Source organism: Bombina bombina, chromosome 2 (genome assembly GCF_027579735.1).
Source record: "Bombina bombina isolate aBomBom1 chromosome 2, aBomBom1.pri, whole genome shotgun sequence".
Taxonomy (NCBI): domain Eukaryota; kingdom Metazoa; phylum Chordata; class Amphibia; order Anura; family Bombinatoridae; genus Bombina; species Bombina bombina.
This window is the reverse complement of record NC_069500.1, coordinates 1,229,656,205-1,229,679,452: the sequence shown is the minus strand read 5'-3', so window position 1 is coordinate 1,229,679,452 and position 23,248 is coordinate 1,229,656,205. Positions and strand designations below refer to the sequence as shown.

Below are 23,248 nucleotides of genomic sequence, written 5' to 3'. Positions count from 1 at the left end.
TTTTTTAGTAGACAACCCAAAGTATTGATCTAGGCCCATTTTGGTATATTTCATGCCACCATTTCACCGCCAAATAAAAAAAAAATTGTTCACTTTTTCACAAACATTAGGTTTCTCACAAATTATTTACAAACATTTAGTGCAATAATCATGGCACAAATGGTTGTAAATGCTTCTCTGGGATCCCGTTTGTCCGGAAATAGCAGACAAAGTTGGCTTTGGCATTGCTTTTGAGTAATTAGAAGGCCGCTAAATGCCGCTGCGTACCACACGTGTATTATGCCCAGCAGTGAAGGGGTTAATTAGGTAGCTTGTAGGGTTAATTTTAGCTTTAGAGTAGAGAACAGCCTCCCACCTGACGCATCCCACCCACTGATCCCTCCTAAACAGCTCTCTTCCCTCCCCCATCCCACAATTGTCCCGCCATCTTGAGTACTGGCAGAAAGTCTGCCAGTACTAATATAAAAGGCTTTTTTTTATTTTTTTATTATTTATTTATTTTTAAACATTTATTTTAGGATCCCCCTTAGCCCCCAACAGCTCTCTAACCCTACCCCCTCTACCTTATTGTCCGCCATCTTGGGTACTGGTAGCTGTTTACCAATACTCAGTTGTCCATATAATTATTTTTTTTAAATAAAATAAAAAACCCTATTTTTCTGTAGTATAGCTTCCCAACTGAATAAACTACCCCCCTCCCCATCCCGGATCCCTTTCCAAACAATTTTCCCCCTCCCTCTCCCTTTCCCCTTCCCTTGAGTATAATGGCCGTGCGAGCACTCCCGAGCCCCGCCCCCCGCATCCTTGTGTGCTCACGGACACTTTCATCACAGGATCCGGAGCACGCACCGGCAATGGACCGCCCACCCGCCTCCCTGCATTGGCTCCCATCCATCAACGATCGGCACCATGGCCACAGAGTGGCCCTCTCTGCATCGACAACTCTGCAATTATTTTTCTGCAGTGCCCCACTCGTGGGGCATGCAGAAATAGCGCAATCTCGCTATTTTGAGCGAGATCGCGGCAGAGAGAAGCTCAGGACTGCAGCGACGTACAGGGTACGTTGCTGGTCCTTAAGGGCATAACGACCAACGTCGTAGAGGGTACGACGTTGGTCGTTAAGGGGTTAATGATTCAGATAGAGCATGCAATTTTAAGCAACTTTCTAATTTACTTATTATCAATTTTTCTTCGTTCTCTTGCTATCTTTGTTTAAAAAGCAGGAATGTAAAGCTTAGTAGCCAGCCCATTTTAAGTGCAGCAGCCTGGATAGCGCTTGCTGATTGGTGGCTACATTTAGCCACCAATAAGCAAGTGTAATCCAGGTTCTGAACCAAAAATGGGCCAGCTCCTAAACTTTACATTTCTGCTTTTTAGATAAAGATAGCAAGATAACAAAGAAAAATGAATAATATGAGTAAATTAGAAAGTTGCTTAAAATTGTATGCTCTATCTGAATCATGAAAGAAAATGTTTTGGTTTAGTTTCCCTTCAATGTCATCAACGATGTCATGTGTGATATCATTGAGGATGTCATGCAAAGCTCCCAAGGGGGGAGTGGGGCAGATTAAGTTTGGAATTTCCTTGCTTTTTGATGGAAAGCTATTACAGTTTGGGATGTTTCTGTGCTGAAAACATATGTTGTTCTTTGTTATTCTCAACAATACTGTCCACCAACAGAACTATGTAAGATTTTATTATCAGCCAGAGAGTGTCTCTCCTACACAAGAAGTTGCGCACTATCTCCATTTTAGTTTCATATCAAATTATGTACTTTTAATAGTGCTTTTTAACCAGCAAGATCATTTTGAGCAAAAGTAAAATGTATTTATTTTTTACCGTGCATGCAAAAAATAAAAGCTATCTATATCTGGTAAACAATTTACCTGCACACGTCCTTGCACCGGGGTGGTTTAGTGGTACGTTCTCTACCACAGGGTACAGTAAGTACAGTTTTACTGCAGTTACATTTGACATCAACAGTCTCTGGACATGGGTAACAACTGCCTATAATTTAAAAAACAAAACAAAAAACCATCTTGAAATGTAGACCTTTATTAATTGATCATTTAACACAAAAATATAAATGTCAATGTCATGTCTCAATGAAAATTGCAGTAACAATTCTTGTTATATTGAAAAAGCATTCATGTATAGCACATAGTATTATGCAGGTATAATTAATCAAATAACAGTGACAAGCAAGGGCCTTTAAGGTCCCTATATTCACTAAACATCCGTAAACGCTCTAATTAAAAAAACTTCTCTCCAATTGCTATAATATGATATTGATGATATTTTACCTTAGTTAGTTTGTAGCATTACATTGGGATCAGAAACAAAACCTAATTACAGAAACAATGTGCTAGGGTTCATTCCTCGGAATTCAGAACCTGGACACTCCTACATTCTGCCCAATGATTGGTTGTTGTGTGCAGAAGCTAATTTATATACAGTATCTCCCTAACTGGCCACAGCAAATAAAGTAAGATAAATAACATTTAAGAAACTCCAAAACAATGCATTTAAGTGCTTTTAAAACATTTATTTTGTAAGCAGCTTTTTGTAACGCAGCAAATACATAATGATGATGAATAAACAAAAATGTTCTTGCATTTCCCTTTAATTAAAATATCTGTAAAGTATACATCAATCTCCTTCCCAGTGCCTTAAAAAGCATACTATTATTAAATAAATGCTCATTGAATTGTGTTTAAAGAGGCAAAAACATGGTCTGCCCTATACCAAATTGGGTGACAACCTCTGCAGTAATAGGGGTGTTGACTGGAAAGTATGATTCTGGGTACATAGCATACCTACCAACCAGCTATTGTGCACATGCACAGGGTTTGTTACTATGACACTCATTAACTGATAAAAGAAGCACACTTTGCCCTATAAAAATGCCTTGCAGTAGTATTTTAGGACTGTACAGCCTCCATGTCCCTTTAAATTGTTTGTAAAGTTTAATAAATAAGTGCCGGGTATCTAAAAATACTCTTAAAAACAGGAGCACTTTCGTTCATTAAACTTTACAAAGACGCTTATTTTTTAAAATATGTTTGTGTTATGGTAAACATAATGCCGATTTTCCACCCGCAGCTCCTGCTTTCTTTAGCAGATCGATGACTAATCCGGCTTTCTCCAATCGTTGTGTGCCCACTTTGGCGTCCAGCTCTTGAAGCGCACAATGATTGGAGAAAGCTAATGAAAGCAGGAGCTGCGGGCGGAGGATCTGCATTATGTTTACCATAACGCAAAGCTAAGTATTTTAAAAAAACTGAATTTATGCTTACCTGATAAATTTCTCTCTTGTGATGTATCGAGTCCACTGATTCATCCTTACTTGTGGGATATTCTCCTTCCCTACAGGAAGTGGCAGAGAGAGCACCCACAGCAGAGCTGCCTATATAGCTCCTCCCTTAGCTCCACCCCCCAGTCATTCGACCGAAGGCTAGGAAAAAAAAGGAGAAACTATAGGGTGCAGTGGTTACTGAAGTTTTTTAAATAAAAATATACTACCTGTCTTAAATAGACAGGGCGGGCCGTGGACTCGATACATCACAAGAGAAAGAAATTTATCAGGTAAGCATAAATTCTGTTTTCTCTTGTAAGATGCATCGGATTCATCCATACTTGTGGGATACCAATACCAAAGCTTTAGGACACGGATGAAGGGAGGGACAAGACAGGTTCCTTAAACGGAAGGCACCACTGCTTGTAGAACCTTTCTCCCAAAAATAGCCTTCGAAGAAGCAAAAGAATCGAATTTGTAAAATTTGGAAAAAGTATGAAGCGAAGACCAAGTCGCCGCCTTACAAATCTGGTCAACAGAAGCCTCATTTTTAAAAGCCCATGTGGAAGCCACTGCTCTAGTAAAATGAGCAGTAATTCTTTCAGGAGGCTGCTGGCCAGCAGTCTCATAAGCCATACGGATGATGCTTTGCAGCCAAAAAGAAAGAGAGGTAGCCGTAGCCTTTTGACCTCTCCGCTTACCAGAATAGACAACAAACAATGAAGATGTTTGACGGAAATCTTTGGTTGCTTGTAAGTAGAACTTTAAAGCACGAACCACATCAAGATTGTGCAACAGACCTTCCTTCTTTGAAGAAGGATTAGGACACAGCAAAGGAACAACAATTTCCTGATTGATATTCCTATTAGAAACAACCTTAGGAAGGAATCCAGGTTTGGTACATAAAACCACCTTATCTGCATGGAAAATAAGATAAGGCGAGTCACACTGTAAAGCAGATAACTCAGAAACTCTTCGAGACGAAGAGATAGCTACTAAAAACAAAACTTTCAAAGATAGAAGCTTAATATCTATGGAATGCATAGGTTCAAACCCCTTGAAGAACATTAAGAACCAAGTTTAGGCTCCATGGCGGAGCAACAGGTTTAAATACAGGCTTGATCCTGACCAAGGCCTGACTAAACGCTTGAACGTCTGGGACATCTGCCAGACGTTTGTGTAAAAGAATAGACAAAGCAGATATTTGTCCCTTTAAGGAACTAGCTGATAATCCCTTCTCCAATCCTTCTTGGAGAAAAGACAAAATTCTAGGAATCCTAATCTTACTCCATGAGTAACCCTTGGATTCACACCAACAAAGATATTTGCGCCAAATCTTATGATAGATTTTCCTGGTGACAGGCTTTCTAGCCTGAATCAGTGTATCAATGACCGACTCAGAGAAACCACGCTTTGATAGAATCAGGCGTTCAATCTCCAAGCAGTCAGACGCAGAGAAATTAGATTTGGATGCTTGAACGGACCTTGGATTAGAAGGTCCTGCATCATTGGCAGAGTCCACGGTGGAACAGATGACATGTCAACCAGGTCTGCATACCAAGTCCTGCGTGGCCATGCAGGCACTATCAGAATCACTGAAGCTCTCTCCTGCTTGATTCTGGCAACCAGACGTGGGAGGAGAGGAAACGGTGGAAATACATAAGCCAGATTGAAGGACCAGGACCTGGACCCGTAACGCGGAAGTTTGGCGTTCTGTCGGGACGCCATCAGATCCAATTCTGGTGTGCCCCATAGCTAAGTCAGCTGGGCAAATACCTCCGGATGGAGCTCCCACTCCCCCGGATGAAAAGTCTGACGACTTAGGAAATCCGCCTCCCAGTTCTCTACCCCTGGGATATGGATTCCTGAGAGATGGCAAGAGTGATCCTGCGCCCATCGGATAATTTTGGTTACCTCCATCATCGCTAGGGAACTCCGTGTTCCTCCTTGATGATTGATATAGGCTACAGTCGTGATGTTGTCCGACTGAAATCTGATGAATTTGGCCGCAGCTAGCTGAGGCCACGCCTGAAGCGCTTTGAATATCGCTCTCAGTACTAGAATGTTTATCGGGAAGAGAGATTCCTCCCAAGACCATAAGCCCTGAAGTAAATGAATTAGACGCACTAGAGGTACTTGGCGTCACTTGTGCGGGCGTTACTGGTTGTGACACTTGGGGAGAGCTAGATGCTAAACCCTCATTTCCTTCTAACTGAGAATCATCTATTGCAATATTTTTAAGTGCTAAAATATGCTCTTTATAATTTATAGACATATCAGTGCAAGTGGGACACATTCTAAGAGGGGGTTCCACAATGGCTTCTAAACACATAGAACAAGGATTCTCCTTGGTGTCAGACATGTTAAACAGGCTAGTAATGTAACAAGCAAGCTTGGAAAACACTTTAATCAATGTAAATAACACTTTAAACAAAAACGGTACTGTGCCTTTAAGAGAAAAAAAGCTGCACAAACTCTGCAAAACAGTGTAAAAAAGCAGTAAACACAACAAAATGTTTATAGTAGCATCATAAAGCCTTAGTAACTTTGCACAACTATGCAAATAAACAATTAACCCCTTAATGTAAAAACCGGATTGAAAGAACTTCAAAACTGGTAAAATAACGTTCAGCACCTTGCCACAGCTTTGCTGTGGCGCCTACCTGCCCTTTAGGAACGATTTGTGGGGAAAAAACCTCTTTACAGCCCTCAAATACAGCAGGAATCTCTGGAGAAGTAGCTGGATGCTTCTGAGGTAAATAAACTGGGCAACTGAAAATAGGCCCCTCCCACCTCACTCGATGTTATGGGGCCTAAAAAACACCACAGAGTGTTTCTTAAACTAGCCATGTGGGTTAATAACAAGGGTTAAACAAGCCACAAAGACCCCTTAAAGTCCCTCAAAAAACGTTTTATTTGTAACTAAACCAAAACGTTTTTTCCTATTAGTGTCACCAGTAACTATGAGCCCTTTATGCAAGCTTGGATTCCTCTTTTACTGAATACAGCTTACCCTTCCCTCATGGGGATATTGCCAGCCTTTTCTAGAAATAACACAGTCTGTCTAGAAAAAAAATAGACTGAACATACCTTAATGCAGTTTAGCCTGCAAACTGTTCCCCCAACTGAAGTTTTCCTGTACTCTTCAGCCCTTGTGAGAACAGCAGTGGATCTTAGTTACAAAATGCTAAGATCATCATCATCCTTGCAGAAATCTTCATCTCTTTTCTGCCAGAGAGTAAATAGTACACACCGGTACCATTTAAAATAACAAACTTTTGCTTGAGAAAATAAAAACTAACATTTTTGTCACCACACTCATTTTGCCCTTCGTAGCAGTTAAGCAGGCAGAGAGAATGACTGGGGGTGGAGCTAAGGGAGGAGCTATATAGACAGCTCTGCTGTCTAGTCAAAATTAAACTTTCATTATTCAGATAGGACATGTAATTTTAATCAACTTTCCAATTTACTTTTATCATCAAATTTGCTTTTTTCTCTTAGTATTCTTAGTTTAAACTAAACCTAGGCAGACTCATATGTTAATTTCTAAACCTTTGAGGGCTGCCTCTTATCACAAAGAGACAAAGTACACATGGGCTATATAGATAACACTGTGTACAGGCACATGGAGTTATTTAAGATTTAGCCCAACACAATGCTAACTGCAAGACAATAGTTCAGTGATTTGCAACCTTTTTTTTGCCTGCGGCACACCACCATCCCAAAATTTTAGAAAATCACACATTGTAGCCTAATACAGGATATATATATATGTGCTGTGCTGTAATGCCATGCCTCCTACAAACTATACATGACATATTGACATTCATTCACAAACAATCATAATGATTGTCTGTGAATGAATGTCAATGTCATGGTTGTAAATGATGCCTGATGAGCCTGTCACATATCTCCCAATATTTCAAAATTTGAAAGAGGGACACCCCCTCACTGTTGTCAGTCTGCCGGGGCACACCTGAGGATCTCTCACGGCACACTGGTTGAAAAACACTGCAATAGATAATAAACAGTCACAGTCATGTGATCAGGGGGCTGGAAGAAGGTTCTTAGATACAAGGTAATCACAGAGGTAAAAAGTATATTAATATAACTGTGTTGGTTGTGCAAAACTGGGGAATGGGTAATAACATAATTTATGCTTACCTGATAAATTCCTTTCTTCTGTAGTGTGATCAGTCCACGGGTCATCATTACTTCTGGGATATTACTCCTCCCCAACAGGAAGTGCAAGAGGATTCACCCAGCAGAGCTGCATATAGCTCCTCCCCTCTACGTCACTCCCAGTCATTCGACCAAGGACCAACGAGAAAGGAAAAGCCAAGGGTGAAGTGGTGACTGGAGTATAAATTAAAAAATATTTACCTGCCTTAAAAACAGGGCGGGCCGTGGACTGATCACACTACAGAAGAAAGGAATTTATCAGGTAAGCATAAATTATGTTTTCTTCTGTTAAGTGTGATCAGTCCACGGGTCATCATTACTTCTGGGATACCAATACCAAAGCAAAAGTACACGGATGACGGGAGGGATAGGCAGGCTCTTTATACAGAAGGAACCACTGCCTGAAGAACCTTTCTCCCAAAAATAGCCTCCGATGAAGCAAAAGTGTCAAATTTGTAAAATTTGGAAAAAGTATGAAGCGAAGACCAAGTTGCAGCCTTGCAAATCTGCTCAACAGAGGCCTCATTCTTGAAGGCCCAAGTGGAAGCCACAGCTCTAGTAGAATGAGCTGTAATTCTTTCAGGAGGCTGCTGTCCAGCAGTCTCATAAGCTAAACGAATTATGCTACGAAGCCAAAAAGAAAGAGAGGTAGCAGAAGCTTTTTGACCTCTCCTCTGCCCAGAGTAAACGACAAACAGAGAAGACGTTTGTCGAAATTCCTTAGTTGCCTGTAAGTAAAATTTTAGAGCACGGACTACATCCAGGTTGTGCAGTAGACGTTCCTTCTTCGAAGAAGGATTTGGGCATAAAGAAGGAACAACAATCTCTTGATTGATATTCCTGTTAGTAACTACCTTAGGTAAGAACCCAGGTTTAGTACGCAGAACTACCTTATCCGAATGAAAAATCAAATAAGGAGAATCACAATGTAAGGCTGATAATTCAGAGACTCTTCGAGCCGAGGAAATAGCCATTAAAAATAGAACTTTCCAAGATAACAACTTTATATCAATGGAATGAAGGGGTTCAAACGGAACGCCCTGTAAAACATTAAGAACAAGGTTTAAACTCCATGGTGGAGCAACAGTTTTAAACACAGGCTTAATCCTGGCCAAAGCCTGACAAAAAGCCTGGACGTCAGGAACTTCTGACAGACGTTTGTGTAACAGAATGGACAGAGCTGAGATCTGTCCCTTTAATGAACTAGCAGATAAACCCTTTTCTAAACCTTCTTGTAGAAAAGACAATATCCTAGGAATCCTAACCTTACTCCAAGAGTAACCTTTGGATTCACACCAATATAGGTATTTACGCCATATCTTATGGTAAATCTTTCTGGTAACAGGTTTCCTAGCCTGTATTAAGGTATCAATAACTGACTCAGAAAACCCACGTCTTGATAAAATCAAGCGTTCAATTTCCAAGCAGTCAGCTTCAGAGAAGTTAGATTTTGATGTTTGAAGGGACCCTGTATCAGAAGGTCCTGTTTCAGAGGTAGAGACCAAGGTGGACAGGATGACATGTCCACCAGGTCTGCATACCAAGTCCTGCGTGGCCACGCAGGTGCTATTAGAATCACTGATGCTCTCTCTTGTTTGATTCTGGCAATCAATCGAGGAAGCAACGGGAAGGGTGGAAACACGTAAGCCATCCTGAAGTCCCAAGGTGCTGTCAGAGCATCTATCAGGACTGCTCCTGGATCCCTGGATCTGGACCCGTAACGAGGAAGCTTGGCGTTCTGTCGAGACGCCATGAGATCTATCTCTGGTTTGCCCCAACGTCGAAGTATTTGGGCAAAGACCTCCGGATGAAGTTCCCACTCCCCCGGATGAAAAGTCTGACGACTTAAGAAATCCGCCTCCCAGTTCTCCACTCCCGGGATGTGGATTGCTGACAGGTGGCAAGAGTGAGACTCTGCCCAGCGAATTATCTTTGATACTTCCATCATAGCTAGGGAGCTTCTTGTCCCTCCCTGATGGTTGATGTAAGCTACAGTCGTGATGTTGTCCGACTGAAAACTGATGAACCCCCGAGTTGTCAACTGGGGCCAAGCCAGGAGGGCATTGAGAACTGCTCTCAATTCCAGAATGTTTATTGGCAGGAGACTCTCCTCCTGACTCCATTGTCCCTGAGCCTTCAGAGAATTCCAGACGGCACCCCAACCTAGAAGGCTGGCGTCTGTTGTTACAATTGTCCAGTCTGGTCTGCTGAATGGCATCCCCCTGGACAGATGTGGCCGAGAAAGCCACCATAGAAGAGAATTTCTGGTCTCTTGATCCAGATTCAGAGAAGGGGATAAGTCTGAGTAATCCCCATTCCACTGACTTAGCATGCACAGTTGCAGTGGTCTGAGGTGTAAGCGTGCAAAGGGTACTATGTCCATTGCCGCTACCATTAAGCCGATTACCTCCATGCATTGAGCCACTGACGGGTGTTGAATGGAATGAAGGGTGCGGCAAGCACTTTGAAGTCTTGTTAGCCTGTCCTCTGTCAGGTAAATCTTCATTTCTACAGAATCTATAAGAGTCCCCAGGAAGGGAACTCTTGTGAGTGGAACGAGTGAACTTTTCTTTTCGTTCACCTTCCATCCATGTGACCTTAGAAATGCCAGTACTAACTCTGTATGAGACTTGGCAGTTTGAAAGCTTGAAGCTTGTATCAGAATGTCGTCTAGGTATGGAGCTACCGAGATTCCCCGCGGTCTTAGTACCGCCAGAAGAGCACCCAGAACCTTTGTGAAGATTCTTGGAGCTGTAGCCAATCCGAATGGAAGAGCCACAAACTGGTAATGCCTGTCTAGGAAGGCAAACCTTAGGTACCGGTAATGATCCTTGTGAATCGGTATGTGAAGGTAAGCATCTTTTAAATCTACAGTGGTCATGTACTGACCCTCTTGGACCATAGGTAAAATTGTCCGAATAGTCTCCATCTTGAACGATGGAACTCTTAGGAATTTGTTTAGGATCTTTAAGTCCAGGATTGGTCTGAAAGTTCCCTCTTTTTTGGGAACCACAAACAGATTTGAGTAAAACCCCTGTCCCTGTTCCGATCGTGGAACTGGATGGATTACTCCCATTAACAAGAGCTCTTGTACGCAGCGTAGAAACGCCTCTTTCTTTGTCTGGATTGTTGACAACCTTGACAGATGAAATCTCTCTCTTGGAGGAGAGTATTTGAAGTCCAGAAGGTATCCCTGAGATATTATCTCTAGCGCCCAGGGATCCTGGACATCTCTTGCCCAAGCCTGGGCGAAGAGAGAAAGTCTGCCCCCCACTAGATCCGATCCCGGATCGGGGGCCCTCAATTCATGCTGTTTTAGGGGCAGCAGCAGGTTTCCTGGTCTGCTTGCCCTTGTTCCAGGACTGGTTAGGTTTCCAGCCTTGTCTGTAGCGAGCAACAGCTCCTTCCTGTTTTGGTGCAGAGGAAGTTGATGCTGCTCCTGCTTTGAAATTACGAAAGGAACGAAAATTAGACTGTCTAGTCTTGGCTTTGGCTTTGTCCTGAGGCAGGGCATGGCCTTTACCTCCTGTAATGTCAGCGATAATCTCTTTCAACCCGGGCCCGAATAAGGTCTGCCCTTTGAAAGGTATATTAAGCAATTTAGACTTAGAAGTAACATCAGCTGACCAGGATTTTAGCCACAGCGCCCTGCGTGCCTGAATGGCGAATCCTGAATTCTTCGCCGTAAGTTTAGTAAGATGTACTACGGCCTCCGAAATGAATGAATTAGCTAGTTTAAGGACTCTAAGCCTGTCCGTAATGTCGTCCAGAGTAGCTGAACTAATGTTCTCTTCCAGAGACTCAATCCAGAATGCCGCTGCAGCCGTGATCGGCGCAATGCATGCAAGGGGTTGCAATATAAAACCTTGTTGAACAAACATTTTCTTAAGGTAACCCTCTAATTTTTTATCCATTGGATCTGAAAAAGCACAGCTATCCTCCACCGGGATAGTGGTACGCTTAGCTAAAGTAGAAACTGCTCCCTCCACCTTAGGGACCGTTTGCCATAAGTCCCGTGTGGTGGCGTCTATTGGAAACATTTTTCTAAATATCGGAGGGGGTGAGAACGGCACACCGGGTCTATCCCACTCCTTAGTAACAATTTCAGTAAGTCTCTTAGGTATAGGAAAAACCTCAGTACTCGCCGGTACCGCAAAATATTTATCCAACCTACACATTTTCTCTGGTATTGCAACTGTGTTACAATCATTCAGAGCCGCTAACACCTCCCCTAGTAATACACGGAGGTTTTCCAGTTTAAATTTAAAATTTGAAATATCTGAATCCAGTCTGTTTGGATCAGAACCGTCACCCACAGAATGAAGTTCTCCGTCCTCATGTTCTGCCACCTGTGACGCAGTGTCTGACATGGCCCTAATATTATCAGCGCACTCTGTTCTCACCCCAGAGTGATCACGCTTACCTCTTAGTTCTGGTAATTTAGCCAAAACTTCAGTCATAACAGTAGCCATATCCTGTAATGTGATTTGTAATGGCCGCCCAGATGTACTCGGCGCTACAATATCACGCACCTCCCGATCGGGAGATGCAGGTACTGACACGTGAGGCGAGTTAGTCGGCATAACTCTCCCCTCGTTGTTTGGTGAAATTTGTTCAATTTGTACAGATTGACTTTTATTTAAAGTAGCATCAATACAGTTAGTACATAAATTTCTATTGGGCTCCACTTTGGCATTGCAACAAATGACACAATCAGACATGTTTAACACACTAGCAAATAAACTTGCAACTTGGAATACAATTCAATTAGAATAATATTAAAAACGTACTGTGCCTTTAAGAAGCACAGAAGATCTATGACAGTTGAAAATTAATAAATTGAAACAGTTATAGCCTCAATCCCTGTAAACAACACAACTTTAGCAAAGGTTTAATCCCATTAGCAAAGATAACAAATTCTGAAAGCAGGAAACAAATTACAGAATAAACGTTTTTTATCTCAGTCAACTATAATTCTCACAGCTCTGCTGAGAGAAATTACCTCCCTCAAAATAAGTTTTGAAGACCCCTGAGCTCTGTAGAGATGAACCGGATCATGCAGGAAATACAATGAGCTGCTGACTGAAATATCTGATGCGTAGCAAAAGTGCCAAAAAACGGCCCCTCCCCCTCACACACAGCAGTGAGAGAGAACAGAAACTGTCAGAAAAAAGATTAAGCAACTGCCAAGTGGAAAAAAAGTGCCCAAACATTTATTCACTCAGTACCTCAGCAAATGAAAACGATTTTACATTCCAGCAAAAACGTTAAACATAATTTCTAGTTATTAAACAGCTTTATGTACTTCTTACAGTGTAATTCTAGTGAAGTACCATTCCCCAGAATACTGAAGTGTAAAGTATACATACATGACATTATATCGGTATGGCAGGATTTTCTCATCAATTCCATTGTCAGAAAATAAAAGCTGCTACATACCTCTATGCAGATTCATCTGCCCGCTGTCCCCTGATCTGAAGTTTACCTCTCCTCAGATGGCCGAGAAACAGCAATATGATCTTAACTACTCCGGCTAAAATCATAGCAAAAACTCTGGTAGATTCTTCTTCAAACTCTGCCAGAGAGGTAATAACACACTCCGGTGCTATTTTAAAATAACAAACTTTTGATTGAAGATATAAAACTAAGTATAATCACCATAGTCCTCTCACACATCCTATCTAGTCGTTGGGTGCAAGAGAATGACTGGGAGTGACGTAGAGGGGAGGAGCTATATGCAGCTCTGCTGGGTGAATCCTCTTGCACTTCCTGTTGGGGAGGAGTAATATCCCAGAAGTAATGATGACCCGTGGACTGATCACACTTAACAGAAGAAAAAGGGATTATCTAAACAATAACAATTCTATGGTAGACTGTCCCTTTAAACACATAACAATGAAGAGTAATTTAATAAAAAAATATTTTAACACAATATAATATTTCATTACAATAAAAGTAAATAATCATAGCACATAATTGTATAGCATCTAATAGCATTAATTAGAATCTATGTTGTTTAATAGCAGCTATGTTGCTATTAATTTTACTAGCACTGAATAATTGACAGAGGCCAATACCACAGCAACAGTATTTGACAAACTAACAAACAAAAACATTTTATAATGAGAGGCAGAGGAAGATGAGATATTACTATGGGGAGTCAACACTGGATGTTATCGAAGACTCAGCTGTATTACTAAATAAAAATGGTTTGAGCTTCTTCACTAATATTTATGCTTGCTTAAAGGGACATAATACTCATATGCTAAATCACTTGAAACTGATGCAGTATAACTGTAAAAAGCTGACAGGAAAATATCACCTGAGCATCTCTATGTAAAAAAATAAGATATTTTACCTCACAATCTCCTCAGCTCAGCAGAGTAAGTTCTGTGTAAAAAGTTATACTCAGCTGCTCCCAGCTGCAGGTAAAAAAAAAAAAAAAAAATGAAGAAATGAACAGCAGCCAATCAGCATCAGCAGTGCTGAGGTCATGAACTCTTACTGTGATCTCATGAGATTTGACTTATCTCTCATGAGATTTCATAGTAAGCTTCCCTTACCTGATTGGTGAAATAATATGAGAGTGCACGATGCTCATTCCCTAAGATGTCCCAGGACAGACACACTAAAATGCTGCTTAGAAATCCTTTACAATGGGAGGTGGCTACTGAGGAACTTTTGAGGTAAAATATCTTTCTTTTTTTACATAGAGATGTTCAGGAGATATTTTCTAGTCAGCTTTTTACAGCTAATCTGCATCACTTTAAAGTGTTTAAACATTTGGGTATTATGGCCCTTTAAGTTTCCAATCAGAAGAAAACACATTTCAAACAAATCTTGCCAAACCCATAAAGAAGGGTAATAATAAATCTTTCACACATTAATCATGCAAACCTACACTAGGAATCAACTCTATATAAGCATGACTTAGGAACATAAATTACAAAATCTGTCTCTGCCTTTTAAATCAGAACATCTTCTGTCTACATGTGGGAAACACATATGAACAATTCCTGTTATCAGTGAAATATGTTATTTGTACAAAGCCTACTGAATTTCACCAATTAATTGTTGTTCCAGCAACTGCTGACTAAATAAAAGGAAAAACTGAAAGGTCATTACATAATTCTGCAAATCCACTCTGCTATTATTCGCAAATAGTTTAATCCTGTGGAGTTCAGTAATCCTTCACTAATGATGGAAAACAATTCCTTAAATTTAATTGGCGCACAGGGCAAATTTGTTAGTTTACATATAAATACAAACTTGCTGTAATGTCACAGCTATCTGAATTCCTTTACCTATTAATGCTTCATTTTTGTATAAAAATCAAAGTCCACTGATTAAATTGTATTTTTCATTTGTAAAAAGCATAGAACCATTTTACAAATCATGAAAACTTGTAAACAGGATGGTAATTGTCAAAAACAAAACATCCAATCATCCATCTTGATCAGGTTTATGGAAATCTCAATGACACTCCAGCTTTGTATTTTAACAGTAGGCCTTTATAAATCAGCAGCTGAATTCAGACTTACAGAAGATGGTGCTTACAGCCATAAAGCAACTTGTGTCTGGTAAACAACTTTTTTCTGCTGACTTCCATGGCAAGTTCCACACTGCCATCTACAGCAGTCTTTGGACTGCCTAACACAGGGGTGTCCAAACTTTGCTCTCCAGAGGTTTTGGAACTACATTTCCCATGATGCTCAGCCAGCATTTTATCTAGCTGAGCATCATGGGAAATGTAGTTCCAAAACGTCTGGAGAGCAAAGTTTGGACACCCCTGGCCTAACAGGAAGGCATGACATCATATTGTGCCATATAAATTATAAGGTATTTCCTGAGGAAGACGCCTATAAAGTAGGTTAGTCTTCCTCAGCAGGTTTCCTTCAAGTGGTTCCTGTTTCAGTCTACAAGACTGTCTTGTCTATTGTATTCAAGGTTCTGACATAGTTTGTTCTTAGCTACAAGATTGTCAACTTCTGTATGTCTTCTTTCAAAATGTTGACCAGGTAAGTTCCTGACTGAATTCATAAACTGCATTGCCTTAGACTAGCCTTAAAAATAGTTGACTGGAGCGGCAAGTTACCGGTAACAGAGACTGTAAAGGATGCCTGTGATATGCAGAAGGCTATCTTAAGAATTAAATTAATTAACTGCAATGTATTTTGAATATATTATTTATTGCAATACACATAGATTAGCAAAAATGCTTTGGTAAAAACTATGACTTTCAGTGATATTTTTTTTACTGTGCATGCGCATGATCATGTGCCCCTTGCACCTGTGATGCTCAGAGAGATTATATTGTTCATTATTAAATCTGCATCATCTCCGATGAATAAATGCCACAGTGTCTCTGAGCAGAAGAAGTGTTTTGATTCATGTGCACAGGGCATATGTACAGTTGAAAGAAAATGTTTGTGAAATCTTTGAATTTCCCGGATTTCTGCATTGATTATTTATAAAATGTGGTCCGACCTTCATCTAAGTCACAATTACAGAATTAAACTTTAGTGATTCAGATAGGGCATGCAATTTTTTTTTTATTTTTTTTTTTATTTTTTTTTTAATATAATTTTTATTGGTAATCCATTTAGGGGTACAAAAAGAAAAAAAGGATGAGGATAAAGGCAATATTTACATAATAGAGGAGTATACACAAACACAAAAAGAGAAGTGAAAAACTCACAGGATTATTCCTTATTCTTTTCTTTCTTTCGGATTAGGAATAATTAAAAAAAAAAAAAAAAAACAACCCAAAAAAATAAAGTATAAGGCATTGTTCCAACTTTCGATGCGATTATACATATACATAATGATGACCTTTCATATGTAAAAAAAAAAAAAAAAAAAAAAAAAAAAAAAAAAAATTAAATAAAATAATAAAATAAAAAAAAGGAAGAAGAAAAAAAAAAAAAAAAAAAAAAGGAGGAATATTTAAGCCGAAATAGATCTCTCTCTAATTTTGACCAAACCTAACCTTATACCCTAAGCCTACAACCAGTTCTCGACCAATTAACCCCTCAGTGGAAACCAAAAAAGTTTTTCTGATTTTTAGACAAACAGCTGTGGTGCTATTGAGTTTCATCCTTAGATAAAACGGGCCACAGCTACCGCCAGGGGACAAAAAGATCTTCCGGCCCTGGGGTTGAAACACACAAGACGACAACGACAAACACAACACAAACAAAGAAAGGAAAAAAAAAAAAAAAAAAGGGGGGGGGGGGGGAAAGAGGAACATGGGGAGGTTAGATTATGTTCGCTTCCAGCGGGGACCCTGATGCTTGGATTTTACCATACTCCTAATAGCACTAATTCGCTATCTTTAAAAGGGTAAATAATATGTTCAATCTCATTAGCAGGGAGGGCTTTGATAAATTGTGACCATTTGGAAAAAAAGTTTTTTATGTCTTGATCTTTTTGCAAGTCAGTATCCAGTTGTTCAATAATACACTGCTTTTTTAAGCAATTTTTGACTTCGGTTAAGCTCGGGGTGGCTTTTAACTTCCATTTCTTTAAAATCAAATATCTCACCGCGAGGATGGCCATGCTTATGCTTTTACTAATCTGATATGGTAGGGTAGGAGTTTCGGAAAAGAAGACTATCCTCCTGGGGGAGAATGTGAAGGAAGGTACCTTGACTATTCTATTAAGCCAAAATTGAACCTTCATCCAAAAACTATGAATTTTTGGGCAGTCCCAGATCATGTGCAGCAGGTCAGCAGATGGAAATGAACATTTGGGGCACTTATTGAACTCCAAGCTACCACATTTAAAGCCTTTCTTAGGAGTGAAATAAGTCATGTGGAGAAGTCTTAAATGTGACTCCCTCCACGTAGCCGAAAGAGTAACCCTACAGGTTTCCTGAATCGAGAAAGTGAGAAGGTCTGGATCCAAAGAGTCCTGCTGAAGCAGGGAGGACCACTTAAGGTAGAGTTTCTCCAAAACACCAGGGCCTTTAAGAGCTGTTAGAGTTTGATAAATGTATGAAATTGATGTAAGCCCACTCTTAAATATTATCAACCATTTTTCTAAATCTCCCATAGACCACTCCCAGCCATAGTCAGTGACCTGCTTAAGAGCAAAATGTCTCACTTGCAAATATGCAAAGAAATCGTGGTTAGAAATAGCGAACTCCTGCTTGAGAGAGTCAAAGGACTTGATACATTTCCTCTCAAAGTCCAATACCTGTTCCAGTCTTACCAGTCCAAGTAATGCCCATTTGGAGAATACAGCTGACTGGATACCTGCTACAAACTGAGGATTATTTAATATAGGGAGATGTTTTGAGGCTTCAATATTTATATGAAGAGCCAATCCTATCCTTCTCCAAATGGAAATTGAATTATAAATGGAGCTCATCTTTTTTATTCCAGTAGGAATCGTGCTGCTGTTGCAATGAGTCAATCCTACCAATGAGTAGGGGTGAATCATATTACTCTCTAAATCCCCGTTAGTAATGTAATTACTGTTAGTAAACCAATCTGCCGTAATTCGTGCCAGGAATACTTGATTATAGAGACGGAGATCAGGAAGAGACAGTCCTCCGTACTCTCTCGGTAGGGTTAGTTTAGTTAATGAAATTCTCGGTTTTCTCTTCTGCCAAATGAATACTCGTAAAGCAGTATTGAATGCAATGATGTCTTTTGTTTTAAGAAGTAAGGGAGTATTCTGGAGAACATAGAGAATTTTAGGGAGAAGGGACATTTTGTACAAAGCTATACGACCCGACATTGACAGTGGAAGATTCTGCCAGTTTTTTAACACTTCTTTAACACTAGCCAACACCGGGAGTATATTCAATGAATACCAATTGTGAGGATTGTCCGAGATCCAAATACCTAAATATTTAAAGGAGTCCTGAACAATTTTGAAAGGAATAGATATAGGTAATTTTTTAGGTTGTTTAATCCAAAGGAGTTCTGATTTTGCAGAATTGACGGAATAGCCTGAGAAAGATCCGAATTTTTCAATTATCCAAAGAAGTTTGGGAATATTACTTTGTGTGTTTGACATATATATTAACACATCATCAGCATAAAGTGCAATTTGCAAGGTTTTTCTTCTAATCTTGATCCCTTCGATCTGCTGGCGAACCTGATTAGCAAGAGGCTCAATAGCTAGATCGAACAAAAGCGGCGAGAGAGGGCAGCCCTGCCTCGTGCCTTTTTCTAGTTTTATGGCCTGCGTAGGAGACCCATTCACTATTATTCTCGTATAAGCGTTCTTGTATAAATTATTAAAAAAAGTCAAAAAGTGACCTGTCAAACCAAATTGTTGTAAAGTAAAGGCTATATGGTCGTGGTAGACCGAGTCGAATGCCTTGCCTGCATCTATTGATATAATTGCCAGGTCAGGAGTGCCCTCTCTAGCCCCCTCTCGCTGGCCCTCGCCTGATTTAAAATAATCTACAACAAGGAACACCTCCCTTATTTTAGCTGAGGAATTACGTTTCTTTAAGAAACCAGCTTGATCCACGTGAATAATGCTGGGCAAATGAGATTGAAGCCTATGTGCAAGTATTGATGACAAAAGTTTATAGTCGGTGTTAAGAAGGGCAATTGGTCTATAAGACTCTTTTTCAGCTGGGTCTTTACCCTGTTTAAGAATAAGGGAGGTGAATGAAGCCACAAAGTCAGGGGAGGGGGTGTTGCCTTTAATGTAGAGATCATTAAATAGTGACGTTAGATGAGGTATTATTTCGGGCATTAGGATCTTGTAGAACTCATTTGGAAGAGCATCTGGTCCCGGGGTTTTATTAAGAGAGAGTTTCTTTATTGAAGCAGAGACTTCAGACTCAGTTATTGGGGCGCAGATCTGATCCAACATTTGGGAGGTTAACCTTGGGTATTGGATTTTCTCCCAGAATTCCTCCCTTTGTTTAAGGTCAGAGGTCTTATGTGCATATATAGATTTAAAGTATTCAGTGAAGATGTCGAGAATTTCTTCAGCTGTTTTATAGGTATTGCCTTCATGACGTAGTGAACTAATTAGTGAAGGGGCCCTATCGTGCTTAACCAGATTCGCCAGGAGCTTCCCAGTTTTACTCCCAAAACGATACAGTTTTGCCTGCATCTTTAGGTCTCTCTGAGATGATTGATAAAGGAGGAGTGCATCTCTTTCTCGTAAAGCAGTTGTGTACTTCGACCAGTTCTCCGGTGTTTTCCGTAGAATATAATGATTATAAGTATTTATAACTGATTTCATTACTTCTATTTCTCTTACCTTGAGTTTCTTTGTTCTTGCTATGTTGTACGCTAGGATCTCACCTCGCAAGACCGCCTTCGCTGTCTCCCAGAAAATAGCAGGTTTAGTGATATGCTCATGATTAAGAAGTATGAAATCACGATATTTAGCTATAAGCCAATTTTTAAACTTGTTATCTGTAGCTAGATGCCGGGGAAACCGAAAGCCCATATTCCTTGGAGGATTAGGACTTGGCAGAAAATATAAAGAGATGGGCGCATGGTCCGAAATAGTGATGGGAAAGATTTCTGCCGTTATATTGGAATTAACAAGCCTGTCATCTAGCAAAAACAGATCTATGCGTGATAGCGATTTATGAGCCCTTGAGTGACAAGTAAAGTCTCTGGCCTCTGGATTTTTCAATCTCCAGATGTCAGTGACCCTCAAATTATGTGAGATTTTGTTGAACAGCTTTATTTCAAGATTGTCTCTTTTGGTTTTTATAATGTGGGAGCTTTGCCTAAGTCTGTCCAATGGATACTTTGGGGCCATATTAAAGTCGCCACCAATGACTAGGTATCCTGCTGCACATAACATAAGCCTGTTTTGAAGAACGTCCCAAAAGGACGAATTAAAAACGTTTGGGGCATAAACATTGCAGAATGTATAAAGGATTTTGTTAATTTTCAACTTTGCAATAATGTACCTTCCTTCTTGATCCGTATCTACCTGTATAATCTCATAGCATAATTTTTTTCCCAGGAGGATAGCCACCCCGCTTTTTCTATTGGTAGAGGGAGAGAATATAACTTCTTTTACCCACGAGGCTTTTAATTTAAACACTTCTTCGGCTTTTAAGTGAGTTTCTTGGAGGAAGGCCAAGTCAGCATAATTCTTCCTCAAAAAAGTTAATATTGCCTTTCGTTTAATGGGGGAGGTGAGGCCTCCTATATTCCAGGAAATTAATTTGAATTTATTATCCATAGCCATATGGGTTTAAAAGTAGAAAAATAATATGGGAGGAAGGGAAGGAGAAAAAGAAAGAAAAAAAAAAAAAAAAAGAAAAAAAAACACAAGATCACACTTAAACATAAAACATTATCCCTATCCAAACAACCTGCTAGGGGAAGTTTGACCCAGCTTCCCCTTTGCTCTATTTTTTGTGTTATTCTAGTCATTGTATGATACTTATAGTATCCGTCCTACCTGACTTGTAGAACTTATTTCCTAGCCTTTCCCAGAGGGGAATATCTCCTCAAAGAATTTAGCTGCATCCTGTGGCGAGTCAAAATAAGAGGTAATTCCCTCCCTTTGTATTTTTAGTTTTGCTGGGTATAGTAGGGTTGCTCGTATGCCTTGGTTTATGAACCTCGAGCATATTGGGGCAATCTCCCTTCTTTTGGATGCTACTTCTACTGAGTAGTCTTGAAAGATAAGAATTTTTGCATCGCCTAATAAAATAGGTTGATGCTTACGAAAAGCTTGGAAGATTGCCACTTTATGCTGAAAGTTCAAAACTTTAGCAATTATGGGCCTTGGTCTCGGGTTGTCTTTACTTAATAAAGGTGTACCTATCCTATGGGCCCTTTCAATTACAATCTTTGGAAAAGAGTCTGGAAATTGCAGTAAATTAGGTAGTGTCTCTGTGAGGAATTTGTCTAGATTCTCAAATTGTTTTTCCTCGGGGACTCCAATGATTCTCAGATTATTCCTTCTGGATCTGTTTTCTAGGTCTTCTAATTTACTTTGCATTTTAGAGACTGTTAAATTTAAGACCTCAAGATTATTTTTGTACGTCATATTGGTGTCCTCTAGGTCTGAGATCCTTTGCTCCGCTTCGGAGAGTCTATGCGAGAATTGTTTCACTTCATTTGTCAAAGATGCTATATCTTGCTTAATCTCTATTCTTAAGGCCTCAAATTTAGGGGCTAAAGCATCAGAGATTTTACTTACAATACTTTGGATGTCTAATGACTCGCCTACGGATGGATTTGTGCAAGGTGTCTGTACTTCAATTGAAGTTTCATAGCTTGCTTTATTTTTTTTGTCCCTTTGTCTTCCTGCCATTGTTGGGGGGGAATTTTTCGGGTAATTGTGAAAATACTTATCCATGTGTTTTAGGGGGTGCTTTGTGAAGGTTTATAATAAGTAGTGAAGGGGAAGTTGAGAGAAAAAAAAAAAAAAAAAAAGGGGGGGAAGGGGGAGTGAATCAAGTGGGAGTGTGATGTGAAGTAGTGAATGACACAACTAAGGATTTAATCTTAGTAGTGAGTGATAATCGGTGCTTATGGGGGAGGAAAGAAAAAAAAAAAAAAAAAAAGGGGGAGGAGTGACAAGGGAAAAGTGAAAAAGTGTTCCTAATTAAATTTAGGAAAAGAAAAAGGAATTGTGTGAGTAGTGATTATAAAAGTGATGAGAATTCCAGTAGGGTGTTATTCCTTCTTTCCCCCTTACAACAGCGAATGGTCAGACAAAGTTAGTTAAACTCCTAGACTATTGTATTGCCCTACTTTCTATAATATGGTATCAATAGTAAGTTTTTATTTCTTTAGTAGTGTCTCAGAATACTTAGCTCCTACCAGTTATTTTTAGAACCTTATCTAACATCAATCTATTAACATTAGTAGTATTAAAAAAGAGACAAAAAAAAAAAAAAAAAAAAAAAAAACAAGATCCCTATTCAACTAGACATAATTATGCCTTAGTTCAATTTTCAAAAATACAAAGGTTCTTTTTATAGCTTATTTTGTCAAGCACCCTACTAAAAGATCAGGCACAGCAATACTATACAGTAGATGGGAATAAAACTTTTATAACATATATGCTGTTTTTTAATTATTACCAGCGGAGTAGCAGGGCGTATAACTATGCCCAGGTTTATGGGTCTCTGCAATCAAGGCATGTAGAACATTTATTCATAGGCAAAAATAATATATTCTATGGACCAATTTTACTAGTAATCCTAAGGTGACCCTAGCACACTAAGTTTTTCTAAAAGAGGATACTGTAAAATTGGCTGAGGATTAAAGTAGAATGAAATTGTAGCATATACCAACACATTTAAGTTTAAATGACAAAGCAAAACAGGTATGTTGTTAGAAATATGATAGAACGTGGACACAGTGGGATATTTGGGACAAAGTTAGTCTGTAAGACAGTATACTGAAATCAAAAACGTTCTTCTGATAGTTCAGTCTTTTTATTGAGGCAGCTTATAGTGAGAAGGAGGGAAAGTCATGCAGCCAAGACACTGGAGAAGTTTAATAACTTGTGCAGCTTGGCAAAAAAGCAAAATAAATCACACTTTAGTCCACCTAATTTCCTTGTCCAAGTATGGGGATTTAAATGGATAGGAAAGTGTGCTTTTACTTTTATGCTGCCGTGACTTTCAGAGTAAAAAAACTTCCCTTTGGGTTTTGCGATTTCTTTCTGTTAGATGACTTCTTTATCTAGTGCACAGACAAAATTCAGCAGTTATGTAGTGTGCACCTCAACAGAAAGAGAGTACCTTATACCATGCAGTTTGGTGCAATGGAATTGGCAGATCCTGTACGTTCAGCGACCAGGCAGGCAGAT

At 39.7% G+C, this 23,248-nt stretch overlaps 1 protein-coding gene across 2 annotated transcripts in view; it reads right to left on the bottom strand.

The window, feature by feature from the left end:
• The window catches only part of NFXL1 (nuclear transcription factor, X-box binding like 1), a 366,986-nt gene that overhangs the window by 303,578 nt on the left and 40,160 nt on the right, over positions 1-23,248 (bottom strand). For both annotated transcript variants that reach the window (XM_053703989.1, XM_053703990.1), the window contains exon 13: positions 1,887-2,007. In XM_053703989.1, the coding sequence (XP_053559964.1) occupies positions 1,887-2,007 (121 nt within the window). The remainder of the gene's footprint in view (positions 1-1,886; positions 2,008-23,248) is intronic.